The following is a 16,255-nucleotide window of genomic DNA, read 5'->3' on the forward strand; positions in this document are numbered from 1 at the left end:
TATTCACATCCATTGTTTCATTTTAGCTTCCCACAGCTCTGACCGGATAGGTATTAGTATCCTTATTTGACAGATGACGACAAGGAGTCAGGGAGAATTATTCAGCCCAGCCAAGGTCATATCCAGGAGACGGCACAGGGGAGACCTGACCTTGGCTACCGTGGGTCCCAAGCCCCACGTGCCTCCTTCCTGTCACACCTCCCTCCTCAGAGGCTTTGAGGAGCTGGGATTCCACTGTTAGAACATTCTCCAAGCTCAGGTGGTCAGGGTTCTTACTACAGCACACCGAGGAACATTAGGAGGGGTTCCAACCCAGCCATTCTTCCATCTAGATATCTGGGAGCGCTTGCCTCCCAAACTCTATAGACGCATTATGGTGTCTGTGACTCCAGACGAAATTTTAAAAGCCATAGGTCCTTCTAATCAGTACAGGTGTTCTGTGATATTAGCACATTTTTTCACACTTTTTTGACTGTGACCTTCAGTAAGAAATACTTTTTGTCATAACCCAGCATGCACATGTTGGCACATATTACGTAACAGATATATATAACTTTACGTGCATAACAAGCTGGACTATCACAAAGCAATACTTCACTCAAGACAAAACACTGATGTTTTGCTCTACTATTTTTCATACTATTCTATTTTTAAATGCTAGTCACAACCCACTAAATCGATTTTATGATACACTGACAGGTTGTGACCCACAGTTTGGAAAACACTGCATTAATAAACACAGTAATCGCGCTTTTAAATTAATAGTGAGCTGTTTGAAAGTCGTTCCTCATCTTGCAGAGGCGGGCATTTGGCACCTCCGTCACGTGTAGTCCCGGGCAAGCCCCCTAACTTTCTGATACCTCACTCTTCCTGCCTGTAAAATATCAAGTCAATTTTCTAAGTGAAAAGGAATAATAATAGCAAGGATTTGCAGGCCCTTTACATGGCTTCTCTCTCTTCAATCCTAATAACCCTATGAAGAAAGCATTATTGTGCTTTCCGTTTTACAGGTGGAGACACTGAGGCCTGCAGAATTAGGTCCCTTGCCCAGGGTCACAAAGGAAATGGCAAACTGGTCGTGAACCCCAGGGCTTGAATCCAGTACCCAGGTGCTTACCTGCTCTGCCAGCTTCCTGAGAGGGCGGGGCAAACGTGAACAAGATAAAGCAGGTGGCAGGGTGGCCTGCACAACCTTGGTGCAGAGTGGGTGAGGGTCTCCCCCATTCTCAGGGTGACTTGTGCTAGTTAGTTGGTTCCTATCTGTCTCATCTCTTTCTTCGTACATTTTTTGGGAACAGGGACTATCTTATTCATCCTTTTTCCCTGTGTGACAAAAAAAAAAAAATAGAACGGGATAGAGGGTGCCCACAAGTCTTTGTGTGAAAAACAGCTACTATTTTTATGTTCATTAAATTCTCACTTTTTCCTTCAAGCTGCAGCAGCCCACCCAGAATTATCAACTAGACAGTAGCCCTTGCCCTGACTCACCACCTGACAAAAATGCAGTGAGCACTGGCTGAAGAAATGGATGAATCATATACTACTTTTATTGCCTCTCACTCATTTTTCTAGTTCCGTTGACATCAGTCTCCATGTGGCCTCTTCATAAGCTTAGTTATAGGAGTTCTGTTCAACTTACATTCAAATGATTCTCCAGGTTGTTCGTTGTATAATTTTGATGAGGTCCCGGAAGGAGGCGAGCACAGCATTCGCCTGCTCTGCCACCTTGACCAGAAGTCCTGTCACCGCTGACTTTAGATGCTTAGTCTGGCCATCCTACCTGGACAGTGTGTGCTGTGATAGTAGGGATCATTTCTTTTCTTTTTCCTGCCCATGACATTGAGTCAACTCCAGGGAGGACCAGAGGACCAGGGCGGGCAGGTCTGTAGCGCCCCAGCCGTGGTCCCAGCACTGTTTGTGTTTCCCTGGTGTACGTGAGACCCCTAGCACCGGGCCTTCCCCTTGTGGCCTGCCGCCGGGTGAATCTGCGGTGCTCTGGCTTGGCGACTGAGGCCGGGACAGCCAAGAGAGCCGAGGTGTGCTGTGGCCCACGCACAGCAGTGTTGTTTGCAAAGTGTTAATTTTTGTTTTTTAACCTGGGTAAAATTGTCCATGTGCTTTAAAAAATTCCTTTTTTAAAATTATTCTGTAATTTGGAAGTATTACATACCTTTTAAATTAGAGTAACATATGCACAACATAAAATTTACCACTTTAACTATTTTTAAGGGTACAAGTCAATGACTACTACCCATTTTCAGAACTTTCCATCGCCCCAAATGGAAACTCTTGACCCAGCGGACAACTCCCCTGTTCTTCCCTCCACCCAGAATCACTCTCTGTCTCTGTGAACTTGCCTGTTCTGGTACCTCATATAAGTAGAATCGTACCCTTGTCCTTTTGTGACCAGCTTATTTCCCATGACGTTGCACGTTCAAGTTTCATCCATGGTGTAGCATCAGAACTTCCTTCTTTTGAAGACTGAATAATATTCTGTTGTATGTGGAGACCACATTTTATGTATTTGTTATTTTGTTTATCCATTCTCCTCCTGATGGACATGTATGTTATTTCTACCTTTTGACTGTTTTGAGTAATGTTTACATCAGTGTTTTTACCAGAAAAAAGGCAAATTTATGACAATGAAACATAAATATACTGGATTTTGCTACATAGTTCCAGGTAACACACAAAACATTAAAAAACTATACTAAGAAGCAAAAATAGAAACAAACCATAAAAACCGAAACGTACTTGCAGTTCAAAGGATGAATAGCATTGCTTTAATTAGCAGAATCAAGTAAGTGTTTGATTAAGGCCCAGGATGAGCCAGGCACCCGTCTGGGTTTCTAAGCATCCTGGAGGGTCCTCTCCAACAGTGGAGAGGCCTAGGCAGGTGACTTGCCCTGCAGGCAGATGTGGCTGGTGCTACAGGAGAGGCACAGCAGGGTCTCCAGACCTTCAGAGGCAGGGACAGAACCCCCGGGGGGGGGGGGGCACTAAGGAGGCTGCAGGTTTTGCCCAGTGATAGTAGGGGTAAAGGAGGTGTTGACTACGGCATATTCCGAGCTCTGCTCTTTCTTTGCTAAACCCAGCTTGTATTTGTCTGTTCTTAGGCCTGTTCTGAGGCCTTGGGTTTCTCTAGTTCACATTAATCATTAAACTATTAAGCAGTCTTAATCCTGCATTTAAACAACCTTGTTAGTCCAAGTTGCCCTGCCCCAGCAGGTGCGTAGGATTTGCCTGGCCTGGTTCTTTAGTGTATCTCAGGGCAACCACACTCCGAGCAGCTTCTGGAAGAGCCGCTTTCTTTTGGGTGATGGGAGCACAGCTCTCAGTCCTCTTCTGCCCACCGGGTGGACGCAGACGGAGGCTCACACCACCTGCCCAGGGGCAGCACAGGGTGCAGTGGAAAGCGAGCAGTCCCAGCCCTCCCTTCATGGCACAACCTTGGGGAAGTGACTCCACCCCTCTGACCCTCCTGTGCAATGTGAGGGGATTGGGTGACCTCCGAGGCCCTTTCCAGCTCTACAATTTAATGATGGCCCGTGTTACGATTTAACCGCTTCCCTCCAGCACTCTTGGAGTGACTCAGCAGTCTGTTAGTTTGGCTGTTGTTTTTAAGAAAGCCTGATTATTTTGCCATCACAAGCAAGTATATGTTCCATAAACAGTCTGGGTCTTGATCCAGCTGGAGTCTGGCTGAGAATGATTGGACTTCTTCACTCTGTCCTTTTCCAGGGACGCAGCCCTGGCACCCGCTGGCCAGAGCCTCCCCAGGCCATGTCAGAGCTTTGAGTGAAGACTGGTGACAGGGAGTGGCTGCCACCCACCTGCCTCCCCAACAGGGCTTCAAGATGCTGAGCCTGAAGCTGCCCAGGGTGTTCAGCATCGACCAGATGCCCCAGGTAGGTGCTCCACTCCAGTGGTTGAGTTCTGGGTGGTGACGAGGATATGGCCTCTGCAACAGGGTGACTGCACTGTCTTCAGCCAGTCTGTCTCTTCAAGGAGTTCCCCCAGACTCCTCGGGGGATGAGAGCTTCCTATTCTCCCACTTAGACCAAATCTGGAATGGAAATGCTTCNCCCCAGGCCATGTCAGAGCTTTGAGTGAAGACTGGTGACAGGGAGTGGCTGCCACCCACCTGCCTCCCCAACAGGGCTTCAAGATGCTGAGCCTGAAGCTGCCCAGGGTGTTCAGCATCGACCAGATGCCCCAGGTAGGTGCTCCACTCCAGTGGTTGAGTTCTGGGTGGTGACGAGGATATGGCCTCTGCAACAGGGTGACTGCGCTGTCTTCAGCCAGTCTGTCTCTTCAAGGAGTTCCCCCAGACTCCTCGGGGGATGAGAGCTTCCTATTCTCCCACTTACACCGAATCTGGAATGGAAATGCTTCTGTAACTATTGACAATATAGCCCTTGCCCGTGACGTCTGTATTTTATCCTGAAGTAAACCCATTGAGACTACAGGTTCGAGCTGAAGCGATGACGCCAGCAGCATCTAACTGGGTAGAGCTTTATTTTTAGGGCCCTCCCCTGGGTACTTGAACTTAGTCTAGAGGTGAGGACACCCCAGGATGTACTTTGGTGTTGTCCCCCATCTCTTGCAGGAGGCCCAGGCCAGGCAGGGGTCAGGGTGATGAGCAGGTTCTGAGTGAACCTGAGCCCTGCCCCTGGTCTCCTGGGCCTGGGGACTCAAGGGAAGTCATCTCAGAATGCCTGACACTCTTTGGCAGTCTGCACTTTAAATAAGCTTTAGGTGATGCTGGTCTTCTTGTGAGCTGTGTTCTGGCACTCAAAGGAGTTGGGAAATTCTGAGGCTCAGGGCCACAAGTCCCCTGAGAACCTATCAGTAGGTGTGCCCTCTTTGCAGACAAGTCTGTGTGTAGATATTTTGGGTGTACGGTCCTGGGAGGCATTTGGCAGGGTGGCTGGCATGACTTAGGTAGTTTCTTTCTTGAACCCAAATGTCATGCTGACTGGCAGCCATCTTGGTTGACATGAGTGACGCTGTCTTGTTTTACATATGTTATCCTGTCTTGACCAGACACATGCCATTTTATTGGTCCTGCTCTCCACAGTGACTCTTCGATCCATTCACTCATGCAATTTTTATTGACTGTCTACTATGTGCAAGGTGTTACTCTATACAGGGCTCAGAGAATAATCACATACGAATCCTGCCTTTGCATAAGCACTTCCATTGCAAAGTGGGTTAATGTGTGTCCCAAGAGAAGGAGAGATAGGTTCAGAGGAGGGATTGGGGCACATTTATCAGGGCGGAGGAAGGGATGGGGGATGGTCCAATGAAGAGGGACACATGTAAGATGGGTTGTGAGGGAGGGTAGAATTGGGGGGTGGGGAGAGCCTTCCAGCTGGAAGGAACAGTGTGAGCAAAGACGGAGATGGGAAACCTCAGGGCAGGTATGGGAACTCTCGGGGTGGGGATCACGGGTGCCTGCTCGGATATCTTCCTGGGTGTTTTGGTAAAGGTCAGGTTCAGACTGTATGTGGGAAAGAAGTCAAAAGTGATCTCAATGGGCACCTTTGCTAACCTGCTGGAATTCCAAAGATGAGGACCAGAAAACCTCAGAAGGTTAAAGATGAACACATTTTCTCTGTCCAGTTTTTGTAAACGATGGAGATAACAGTCTCCTTTTTAGTAAAATGGCACTAGTCAGAGGTGGAGAATCAACATCAAAACCTTCCTTGGGTACCCACATCCACTCCTGGGCTTCCCAGCATCACACCCAAGGTTTCTGCTGCCCAGGAGAAAGCAAAGTGGCTCCACCCACCTGGAGGGCGGTTTTAGGGGAGGATTTGTTGGGGGAGGGGAAAGGCATTTTTTTGGTGTTAAAACAGGTGCAAGTATATTAAGGAGAAAAATGTACAAGTTGCATAAATATTTTAAATAGGAGACTTCAGGCAAATATTAGGCTTACTTTTGGTGGACTCTGTGGGTCCCAAGGCAGTCTGTAGAGTGACTTTGGACAATATACTTAATCTGCCTACCTCAGTTTCCCCATCTGTAAAATGGGAATAGTATCTGCTCCCTAGGATTGTGGTAAGGATTAAATGAAGGAAAGATGTTACCTCTTGTCATTGTCAGAGTCATAATTCTGGCACATTCCTGGCTGATAGATTCCTCACAGGAAAGGCTGGTTCCTCCCTTCCCTGAGAAGGTGGGACTCAGGTGTATGCCTCCAATTTTTAGTATCCCTCATGCCTAAAAACAGGCCTGGACATGTTAGCCAGTTATTAAAGATTTGAACAAACAGGTCCTGACCAGTGTGGCTCAGTTGGAGCATATCCTGTAAACCAAAAGGCCATGGGTTCGATTCCCAGTCAGGGCACATGCCGGGCTTGCAGGTTTGGTCCCCGTTCAGGGAGTGTAAGAGAAGCAGGCTCATATGCTCCCTGAATGGGATTGATGTTTCTCTCTCAAATTGGTGGTTCTCTCCCTTTCTCTCTCCCTCTCTTTCCCTCTCTCTAAAGTCAATAAGCTTGTCCTCAGGTGAGGATAAAAATAAGTTTTGAATGAACAGCCAAGGGATGGAAACAATATCTAGTCATTGATTCCTACACAGATCTAATTTAGAGACAAAACAGAAACAGCTAGGTAGCAAGTTAATATGGAACATAGCATGACACTTTGACACGAAACAAAGGCATTCTGTGTCAAATTGAGAATCTTTTATTAACTCCAGCCTTGGCCCGCAAGCTGCAGGTAAGCACATGACATTGTCCCAGATGCCTCAGTTCAGGGGCACAGGCAGGAGGCTTCCCTGAGGTGCTGTGCAAGAGAGCATTTCCCGGCCTTGCTCTGCAGCTCTGCCGCTCACCGTGGGAACTCCCGCCAAACTGCCGGGGCAAACTCTCGCAGCCTCAGTTCCTTACCTATAAAATGGAGATAGTATCTGGTAGGCCAGTCGCACAGGGCTATTGTGAAGATCCCAGAAGAGTTCAATGGAACAGTGGGATTATTGTGAAAGAAAGGAGGCAGGGGCCGGTCAGTGGTTGGGAGCGGTGGAGGGAAGGTGGTGGGCTTGGACGCCTGGGAGCAAGGAGCCGTGGCCACAGGCAGCTGGTCTCTCCAGCCCGGGACTTCTCACGGTGGGTGCCTGGGTCACCACCAGCAGAAGCACCTGGGAGCTGACTGAAATACAATGGCAGTCGTGATTGCGGGCATCCTGGTGGTGTTCTTGATTTTAATCAGAGGGAACACTTTCAACATTTCATCATTTAATATAATGTGAGCTCTGCGTGTGTGTGTGAATGATCTTTATGAGGGTAAGGATATTCTTCTCCATTCCTAATTTCCTAGGATGTTTTTTACTTTAATTAGGAATGAATTTTACAGAACTTTTTTTTCCTATCAACATATCTTTTTGAGGTGGTCATATAGGATTCATTTTGGATGTTGATGTGGTGAGTTACATTGACTGATCAGTAGTGTTAAACCGACCTTGTATTTAAATACAACTTGGTCATCTTGTAATACCTTTTCAGTCTATTGCTAGAATCTATTAACTAATATTTTGTTGAGGATCCTTAAATCTGTTGAATGAGTTGGTGCGTAATTTCTTTCTTATACTGCCATTGCCTGGATTTGGGATTAAGATTATGCCAACCGCAGACAAGCCGCAGAGTGTTGCCTATTTATTCTGTGGAGAAACTTATACTGTTAGAATTACACATTTCTGAGTGTTTGGTAGAATTTATCTGTGAAATAAGCAGGCCACCGTATTGCCCTCTTCAAGGGGGGAGTACTATTTACCTTTTTGTCTACAGTCATGGCAACCTGTCAAGTTACAGAGGGAACAACTCAATTCGAGAGCTGAATTTTCTTTGTGGAAAGTTTTTTTTTTTAATATAACAGCTTTGTTGAGATGTAATTCACATACTATGAAATTCACCCTTTAAAAGTATACACACTTGTGTGGGTTTTAGTACCTCTACATACACAAAGTGTGTCGCATAAAACTATCAGCACAATGAATTTTAGAACATTTTCATCACTTTAGAAAGCAACTGTATGTATTGATTGGCACACTTTTCCCACCCCACCCACCCCATCCCTGCTCCCAGGCCCATGGCAACCACTAATCTACTTCCTCTCTATATGGATTTGCCTATTTTGAGTATTTCCTATAAATGGGATCCTACCATAGGTGGCCTTTCATGAAGGCCTTTTTTCACCTAGCAAAATGTTTTAAAGGTTCACCTGTGCTGCAGCCTGTATTAGTACTTCATTCATGTTTTATGGCTGAACAATACCCCACTATATGGATATACCTCTGTTTTTTATTCATTCATAAGTTGGTGGACACATGAGTTGACTCAACTTTTTGTCTGAGTGATGCTGCTGTGAACATTTGTGTGCAAGTTTTTATGTGGACATACTTTCGGTTCTGTTAGGGACACCCCTAGGAGTGGAACCCTTGGGCCATGTGGAAACTCTGTGCTTACCTTTTTCTATTGTGAAATATACTTACTGTGAAATTGACCATCTTAAACCTTTTTAAGCGCACAGTTCAGTGGTGTTAAATATATTCGCATTGTTGTGCAGCTGTCTCCCCCATTCATCACCACACTCTTTTTGGGTTGTAAAACTGCCATTCGATGTCTGTTAAACAAAACTCCCGTTCTCCTCTCCCCTGGCTTCAGCCAAGCACACTTCTCTTTTCTCTCTTTGTGAGTTTGACCACTGTAGTACCTCACCTGAGTGGAACCATGCAGTATTTGCCCTTTGGTAACTGGCTTATTTCACTTAGCATAATGTCCTCGAGGTTCACCCATGTTGTGGCATATACGTCAGAATTTTGTTTCTTTGTAAGGCTGGACAATACGCCACTGTGTGCGTACACCACATTTGGCTCACCCGTTCCTTCACCCGTGAACACCAGCTTACCGCCGTGTTTCAGCAGTTGTGAATAGTTCTGCTGTGAACAGGGGGTACAAATAATTCTGAGACCCTGTACACCCAGAAGGTGTACAGGGTTATTTGGTAATTCTGTTTTCAGGAACCACCATACTGCTTGGTACACAGTGGCTGTACCATTTTACATTTTCACCGACAATTCCAAAGGGTTCCAATTTCTCCGCATCCTCACCAAAAGTTGTTTTCTTTTTTTCTTTTTAAATATGTAGTGGCCATTCTGATGGGTATGAAGTAGTATTTCATTGTAGCTTTGATTTGCTTTTCCCTAATGGTTAGTGGCATTAAGCATCTTTTCATGTATTTGTTGGTCATTTGTATGTTTTCTTTGGAGAAATGTCTGTTCAAGTCATTTACTCATTTTCAAGTTGGGCCATTTTTATCTGTTTACTATTGAGTTGTAAAAGTTCTTTAATATTCCGGATACAAGTCCTTTATCAGATATATGATTTGCAAATATTTTCTCCCATTGTATGTGTTGGTTTTTTTCACTTTATTGATGGTATCCTTTGAAGCATAAAAGTTTTAAATTTTGATATTTATTTTCTTGTCGTTCCTTATGTTTTGGTGTCACATCTAAGAAAGCTTTGGCTAATCCAAGGTCATGACAGTTTACTTCTACATTTTCTTCTAAGAGTTTTATCTCTTTCATTTAGGTCTTTAGTCCATTTTTGGGTTAATTATTGCATGTGGAGTGAGAAAGGAGTCCAACCTTATTCTTTTCTTTTATATGCAAGTACCAAGGAGTTCCAGCACCCTATGCTGAAGGACTGTCCTTCACTAGGTTGCCTTGGCACCTTTATTGAAAATCAACTGACTGTAAATGCCAGGGCTGATTTCTGGAGTCTAAGTTCTATTCCATTGATTTATTCATCTCTTCTTATGCCACTACCACATTGTCTTGATTACGTAGCTTTGTAATAATTTTTGGCAAATGAGAGACTTTCAACTTTGTTCTTTTTCTGGATTGTTTTGGCTTTTCAGGGTCCCTTGCATTTCCAAACAAATTTAAGGATCACTGGTCAGTTTCTAAAAAAAAAAAAAAAGGCAGCTAGGATTTTGATAGGATTGCACTGAATCTGCTGATTAATTAATCTGTTGATTAATCTTAATACATCTTAATTAATTGAGATTAATTAAGACTTAATCTTAATAATAGTACATCTTTTTTTTTACTTTTTTAAAAAAGGTTTTATTTATTTATCTTTAGAGGGGAAGAGAAGGAGAGAGGGAGAGAAATATTAATGTATGGTTGCCTGTGGTGTGTCCCCTTCTGGGAACTGGCCTGCAACCCAGGCATGTACCCTGACTGGGAATCGAACTGCAATGCTCTGGTTCGCAGGCCCCAGCTCAATCCACTGAGCTACACCAGCCAGGACGGTATTAAGTCTTTTAACCTGTGAACATGGGTTGTCTTTGCATTTACCGAGGGCTTCTTTAATTTCTTTCAGTCATGTTTTGTAGTTTCCAGTATGCAGGTCTTATACCATTAAATTAATTTGTTACATTTACTTCTAAGTATTTTATTGTTTTTGATGCTATTATAAATGAAAATGTTTTCTTAACTTAATTTTCACGTTGTTCATTGCTTGTATGTAGAAATAAAAACTGAGTTTTTTTATATTGCTTTTATATCTTGCAACCTTGCTGAACTCATTTATTACAATAGTTGTAATAGTTGGTTTTAGTGAATCCTTTAAGATTTCCTAATGTGAGATCATGTCATCTGCAAATAGTTTTGCTTTTTCCTTCTCAGTCTTGATGCCTTTTATTTCTCTTCCTCATCCAGCTGGCCTAGCCAGGCCCCCGCTATGATAGTGAATAGAAGTGGTGAGAGCAGACATCCTTGTCTTAGTCCTAATCTGAAGGGGAAAGGGTTTCATTTTCCACCAAGAAGTTACCTCGGGTTTTTCATAGATGGGCTTTATTAGGTTGAACAAGTTCTATTCCTATTTTCGTGAGTGTTTTCTTATCAGGAAGGGGTATTGGTTCCCGTGAAATGCTTTTTCTGCATCGATGGACATGATCGTGTGATTTTTATTTCCCTCTCTTCCTGATTAATCTTGTCAGTTTGTATTTTTTAATATTTGAAAAGAGGCAAACTCGGGCTCAGCAGAGCTTCTGTTATGTATTTCCTATGTGCAGTGTTTGTTGTTACTTTTATCTTCTTCTACTTTGGGTTTGTTTTGTTTGCTTCCCCCTCTGACTTCTGAAGTTCAGTGCCGCCTTCTCGTGTGAGTGGCGAGTCTGCCCCCCTGGGCCTCGCTTCGACTGTGGCCCACGTGTGCTCTTCCCGTTAATTTCTAACTTCCATTGTGATTTCTTATGCAACTTGGGATGGCTTAGAAGTGTTTCTTTTTTTAAGTCCCAAATGTGAAATGGAGTTTTTGTCATTTATTTAATTTCATTGATTGCTCTCTGAGAATGTCCTTTGTATTACTCCAGTCATTGACGTTTGTTCAGGCTAGCTTTGTGGCCGAACACATGATCAACTTTCATAAGTCTTCCAAGTGTACCTGAAAGTGTTGTCTTGTCTCCCGTTGTCAGGGGCAGTATTCCGTGCATGTCCCAGAAGATCAAATAGTTTTATATGATTGCTAGTTTTGTTCAACTTTTTCGACTGCGTTAACAGTCTTCTACCGTCATAGCAGGTTTGTGAACTATTCCTTGTAGATAAGTAAATTTTTCCTTTATATGTTTTGAAACCTGTGCTTTAGGTGTACCCAAGTTTATAGTTGTGATCTCTTCCTAGTGAAGTAAATTTCTTATTATTTCATAGGGATTCTCTCTGAGTCTAGTAACGCTCGTTGTGTTGGGACCTGAAAGTCACACGGCCACTCCAGCTTTGTTGTTTTGCTATTTTTCTGGTTTCCTCCTTTTCTTCCTTTGACTCTCAGTCCCTCCCTGACCTTACATTTAACTGTCCCATGTAAATGACATATAGTTGGATTTTATGCAGTTTGACAGTATTTTTTATTTCACTGGAGAGTTTAGTCTGATTATATTTATAAGGGGCATCCATACGTTGCATTCATTTCAATCATCTCAGGTGCTTTCCATTTGTCCTATTTTCTCTGCTTAGTTACCCTTTTTTGCTGTCTTTGGATTGACTTTTACATTCTTGGTTTCTATTTTCCTTTTAACATTCGATTTTCTGCCTTCAATTCTTTTGTAATTCTATCTAGAACTAGACTCTATTTATCCGTTTGGTGGCTACTTCAGCTATTTGAACATGAGTACGGTACTAGTCAGAAAGGGCTAGGCTTTGCTCACTCTAAAGATTCCTCCAGGTGGCTCAATGGATTAACACAGCAAAGGTTCGTTTCACACTCACAGTACATAACCAGGTGCTCAGTGGGGAATTGCGAGGGACCCAGGAGGATGGGAAATCTACCGTCTTGCAGTTGCACCATCTACAAGATGGCCTCCTGGGTTGCCCTGGTTTTCCCTTCTGGAACACGTGGCCTCCTGGTTTGCCCCAGAAAGGAAAGAAAGTGCGATGTCTTAGGCTGGGTTCTCTGGAAACAGACTCTGAGCAAAGATTTGTGTGCAGGGAGTGTGTCAGGGTGAGTTCTCAGGAACAACACCTGTAAGGAAGCGAGAGAAAGAGGATTGGGTAAAAGGAGAAGTTGCGTTAGAGGCCTCAGCTGGTCACACAGGGTGCTCTGGAATGGGTTTGCCCCTCGGACTCGTCCCAAATGAGGAAGGAGGCCTTGACTTGGTATCCACATCAGTGGATGAGTGCCGCTCCTGGGCAGGGAGTGCATCATGGTTAAGGTAGCGGCCTTTGGCCAGAAACAGTTCCTGCAGAGGGCTGAGTGGCTCAGTTCTGAAGCGGGGAAGAGTTCTGTCCTAAGCGCACTGAGATGTCTACTACAAGAAGGCGTGCTGCTTCTAACGGCCCTGGCCTGAAAGTAGCATTAACCAGAAATAGCCACACGGCCCCAAGCTAACTGCAAGAAGTTCTGGAAACTAGGGTAGTGCGTGGAATATTTGGTGAGCACCAACTCTCTGTACCATACTTAACTTCTTGGATTTGAGGCCTGAGCCTGTCAATAACTCTGGAACTTTATCAGTTATCTCTTCAAATATCACAAAGAAGACCATGGTACTTTTCTCCTTCTAGAGAAATACTGTGTGTTTCTTATTTGCTCTTTCATATTTTCTATTTCTTAATCTCGTTGGACTGCCTTCTGGGTACTTTCGGGGGATCTTTCAGTTGACTAATTTTCTCATCAGCTAGGACTAGTCTGCTATTTATTCTTCAGTAACTTTTTCTTTCAATTATTTTTTAATCCTCACCTGAGTATATATTTATTGATTTTAGAGAGAGAGGAAAGGAGAGAGAAATACCAATGTGAGAGAAACACTGATCTGTTGCCTCCCAAACTCGTTCCAACTGGGGCCCAAACCCACAACCTTTTGGTGGCCGGATGATGCTCTCCAGCCAAGCAAGCCGCCCAGCCAGGGCTATTTCAGTTAAATTTTGATTTCTAAAAGCTATATTTGGTTCTTTTCCAATTTATTTATTTCTTGTTCACATTTTTAAGCTTTCTCTTTAAACATTGAGCATAGTTATGCTGTATTTCCTTATCTGTTCTTTGAGCTCTCTTTCCGCCATCTGCTGTTTTTGCTGTTTCTCATTCACGGTGTTTTGTTTCCAGGTATGTGCCTGCTTGTGTTAAAGTAGAAATTCTTCAGAGACGATTTGCATTTGCTTTCGTAACTTACCTGAGGAAGCTACAGAACTCTGACCTCTGTTTGTAATCACAGAGGTAGTGTGAATTTGGATCGGAACCCTCTATACATGAGCTGATGGTTCTGAATTCTTGGGAGAGAATTTTTTCAGCGAGACAACTGCTCGTTGTCTCCTTCTGCCTGGTGGGATTTATTTTGCATTCACTACTCTTTAGAGTCCTAGCCTCCCTTACTGGTGAGGTTGCCTGTTAGATTCTCTGCCTTCAATGACCACAGGTTTCATCTGTTATTTACAAGGTCTGACAGCAGATTCTCCTCTGGTGGCAAAAGCAACTTACCTCACAGGGTCCGTGGCTTCTTTCTGTTTGGGGGCTTTGTGACTTCCTTGCTTTTGTGCTATCTCGCTGATGCAATTACCCAGCATACAATAAAGACTGTGTCCAGCATTTGAATTGTTTAGTCAGAAGGGTCCTTTATGATATGTAATCAATTACCATGTTGCCGGAACCAGAAGTTCCCCAGACAGTCTTCCAGGTCCTTCTTTCATCACTCTGGGTCTAGTGATCTCTTCGTTTTGAAAACTTCGTTAATACTTAGCATTCCCAAAAAATGTCTATAGCAAACTCTAGCTCCCGTAGACAGGATACAGTGAAGTAGGCATAGCCTTTGCAGTCCAACAGACTATGGTTGCGTCCTGATTCTGCTATTAATTATGCCTTGGGATTTTTTTTTCTCTTTTTGAAAAAGAGGGAAAAGCGTGGCTGCAGCAAACAAGGAATGAATTAAACTCTGGGAATTGAACTGGGGCTGCAGCGGTGAGAGCAGCAAACCCCAACCACTACACCATCACGAGGTATCTGTGGCCTTGGAAACATCGTCTCACTGGCTTTTAGTTTCCTCACCTATGAAATGAGGGTGGCAGTCCCTTCCTTGCTCTCCTGATGGTCCATTGAAACGGGCTCTGCCCCACCATGTGCTGGGTCCAAATCCAGAGAACAAATAGGGCCACAGACTGTAAGTCTAAATATACAGAAGTTATTAATGGTAAATAGATGAAGCAAATAGTTAAATGGAACAGCTTATTTCTCCCTTGACAATATCCCCTCATAACGACCAAAAACCAATATATAAAGCTCTGATTTTATGTAACTAAAGTCAGCAAAATACCAAGGATAACTAAAATTATTATTGCACATCTGGATGTTGTAATGATGGGTTAGTAATGTTTGGGTAATAAAATAAAAATATGTGTAATTTATAAATCATTACATGTTTATTCCATAGTTTACTTCTCTTGCAAAATTATGAGTTAATTGTTTAATGAACCTTATCACATAATTTGTGTTCTATTAACAGTGATACCAAATCACACCACTATTCTTGAGTCATTGTTTTTTTAAAATTACTTTCATTTGGAAGAAATTTCTGCGAAGTTTCAGCTCAGTTCTGCTGAGGTAGAACTGGAATTATCAAAAATATTCTTTAAAAAAAGATGTTATTTATATATTTTTAGAACGAGGGGAATAAAGGAGAAAGAGAGGGAGAGAAACATCGATGTGTGGTTGCCTCTTGCATGCCTCCTGCTGAGGACCTGGCCCGCAACCCAGGCATGTGCCCGGACTAGGAATTGAACCAGCCACCCTTTAGTTTGCAGGCCATGCTCAATCCACTGAGCTACACCAGCCAGGGCTCAAAAAATATTCTTAAAGCCATATTTAGAATCAGAAATGAACTATAAATTTTACATATCAATTTTAAACATTATAATGTATAATTGTAATTTAGAAAAAAATTAAATATTTTAAGTTCACATGAATCACTACTTTTATATAGCTGTTTTTACTCTCAAAACAACATCCAGATCCATACAGTACCAATTTAATTTTGTTTTTTCAAGAAAAAAATTATTTAAAAAATTGAAAATAGCATTATTTGTCTAAGTGAAAAATATACCTCAATTTATAATGCCCAGAAAAATAATCCTATAGAAGTTAATTTCAGGATTATTTGTATGTGAGTATTTATTTCATAGTTTATAGAAAGTTTTGTTTCTTTCAAATTTTATTTTATCTGAATGTCATTTGTGTTGCACATTTCACGTGTGACTCCTTTGGTTTAGAAAAAGTCCTATATGCATTTAAAACAATAAATATGTATTTTAATCCCTCTAAAAGCAAAGTAGCCAAACCTAGGTGTTTTTTTTTGTAGGCTTTTGCTAACAACATCTCATACTAAATATCTGTGGAGAGCTCAGATTCAAAATTAACATAAATTTCCACCAAAGATGCAATTTTCTCTATATTTAAGGACCTATTGTTTCACTGATTCTGCTAGTCATTTTATACCTTGTCTAAATTAAATCTAAGTGTTTAGTGGCATTTATTTGGCATTCCCATTGTGTGACTAAGACTAGCTTATGGTCAAATTTGTTACGGGTTTCAACAAGATGGCCCACATTAGAGAAGGTTCAGAGAATGTCCTACATAACCTTCCAGTTGTTCCAAAGGAAGTCATCAATTTTCCTAGTAAGGAATTGGAAGTGTGTGTGGCCATTTCCAGCTCTAAGATTGCTTTTGGATTTTTGGTCACATTTTGACTTCGTATTAACTACAATGAACTT

The 16,255-nt window shown here is 42.8% G+C and overlaps 1 protein-coding gene across 4 annotated transcripts in view; it reads left to right on the forward strand.

Moving 5' to 3' along the window:
- PAQR5 (progestin and adipoQ receptor family member 5) overlaps positions 1-16,255 on the forward strand; it is a 66,999-nt gene that overhangs the window by 22,831 nt on the left and 27,913 nt on the right. For 2 of the 4 annotated variants that reach the window (XM_037054239.1, XM_037054237.1), the window contains exon 2: positions 3,742-3,908. In XM_037054239.1, coding sequence (XP_036910134.1) covers positions 3,858-3,908 — 51 coding nt within the window. In that variant the 5' untranslated portion in view covers positions 3,742-3,857. Of the gene's footprint in view, positions 1-3,741; positions 3,909-4,091; positions 4,220-16,255 lie in introns of those variants that run through there. The other 2 variants (XM_037054236.1, XM_037054238.1) reach the window with 1 other exon arrangement.

This window comes from Sturnira hondurensis, unplaced genomic scaffold (assembly GCF_014824575.4).
Source record: "Sturnira hondurensis isolate 20B ecotype Veracruz unplaced genomic scaffold, ASM1482457v3 Scaffold0008196, whole genome shotgun sequence".
In the NCBI taxonomy this organism is placed as follows: Eukaryota; Metazoa; Chordata; class Mammalia; order Chiroptera; family Phyllostomidae; genus Sturnira; species Sturnira hondurensis.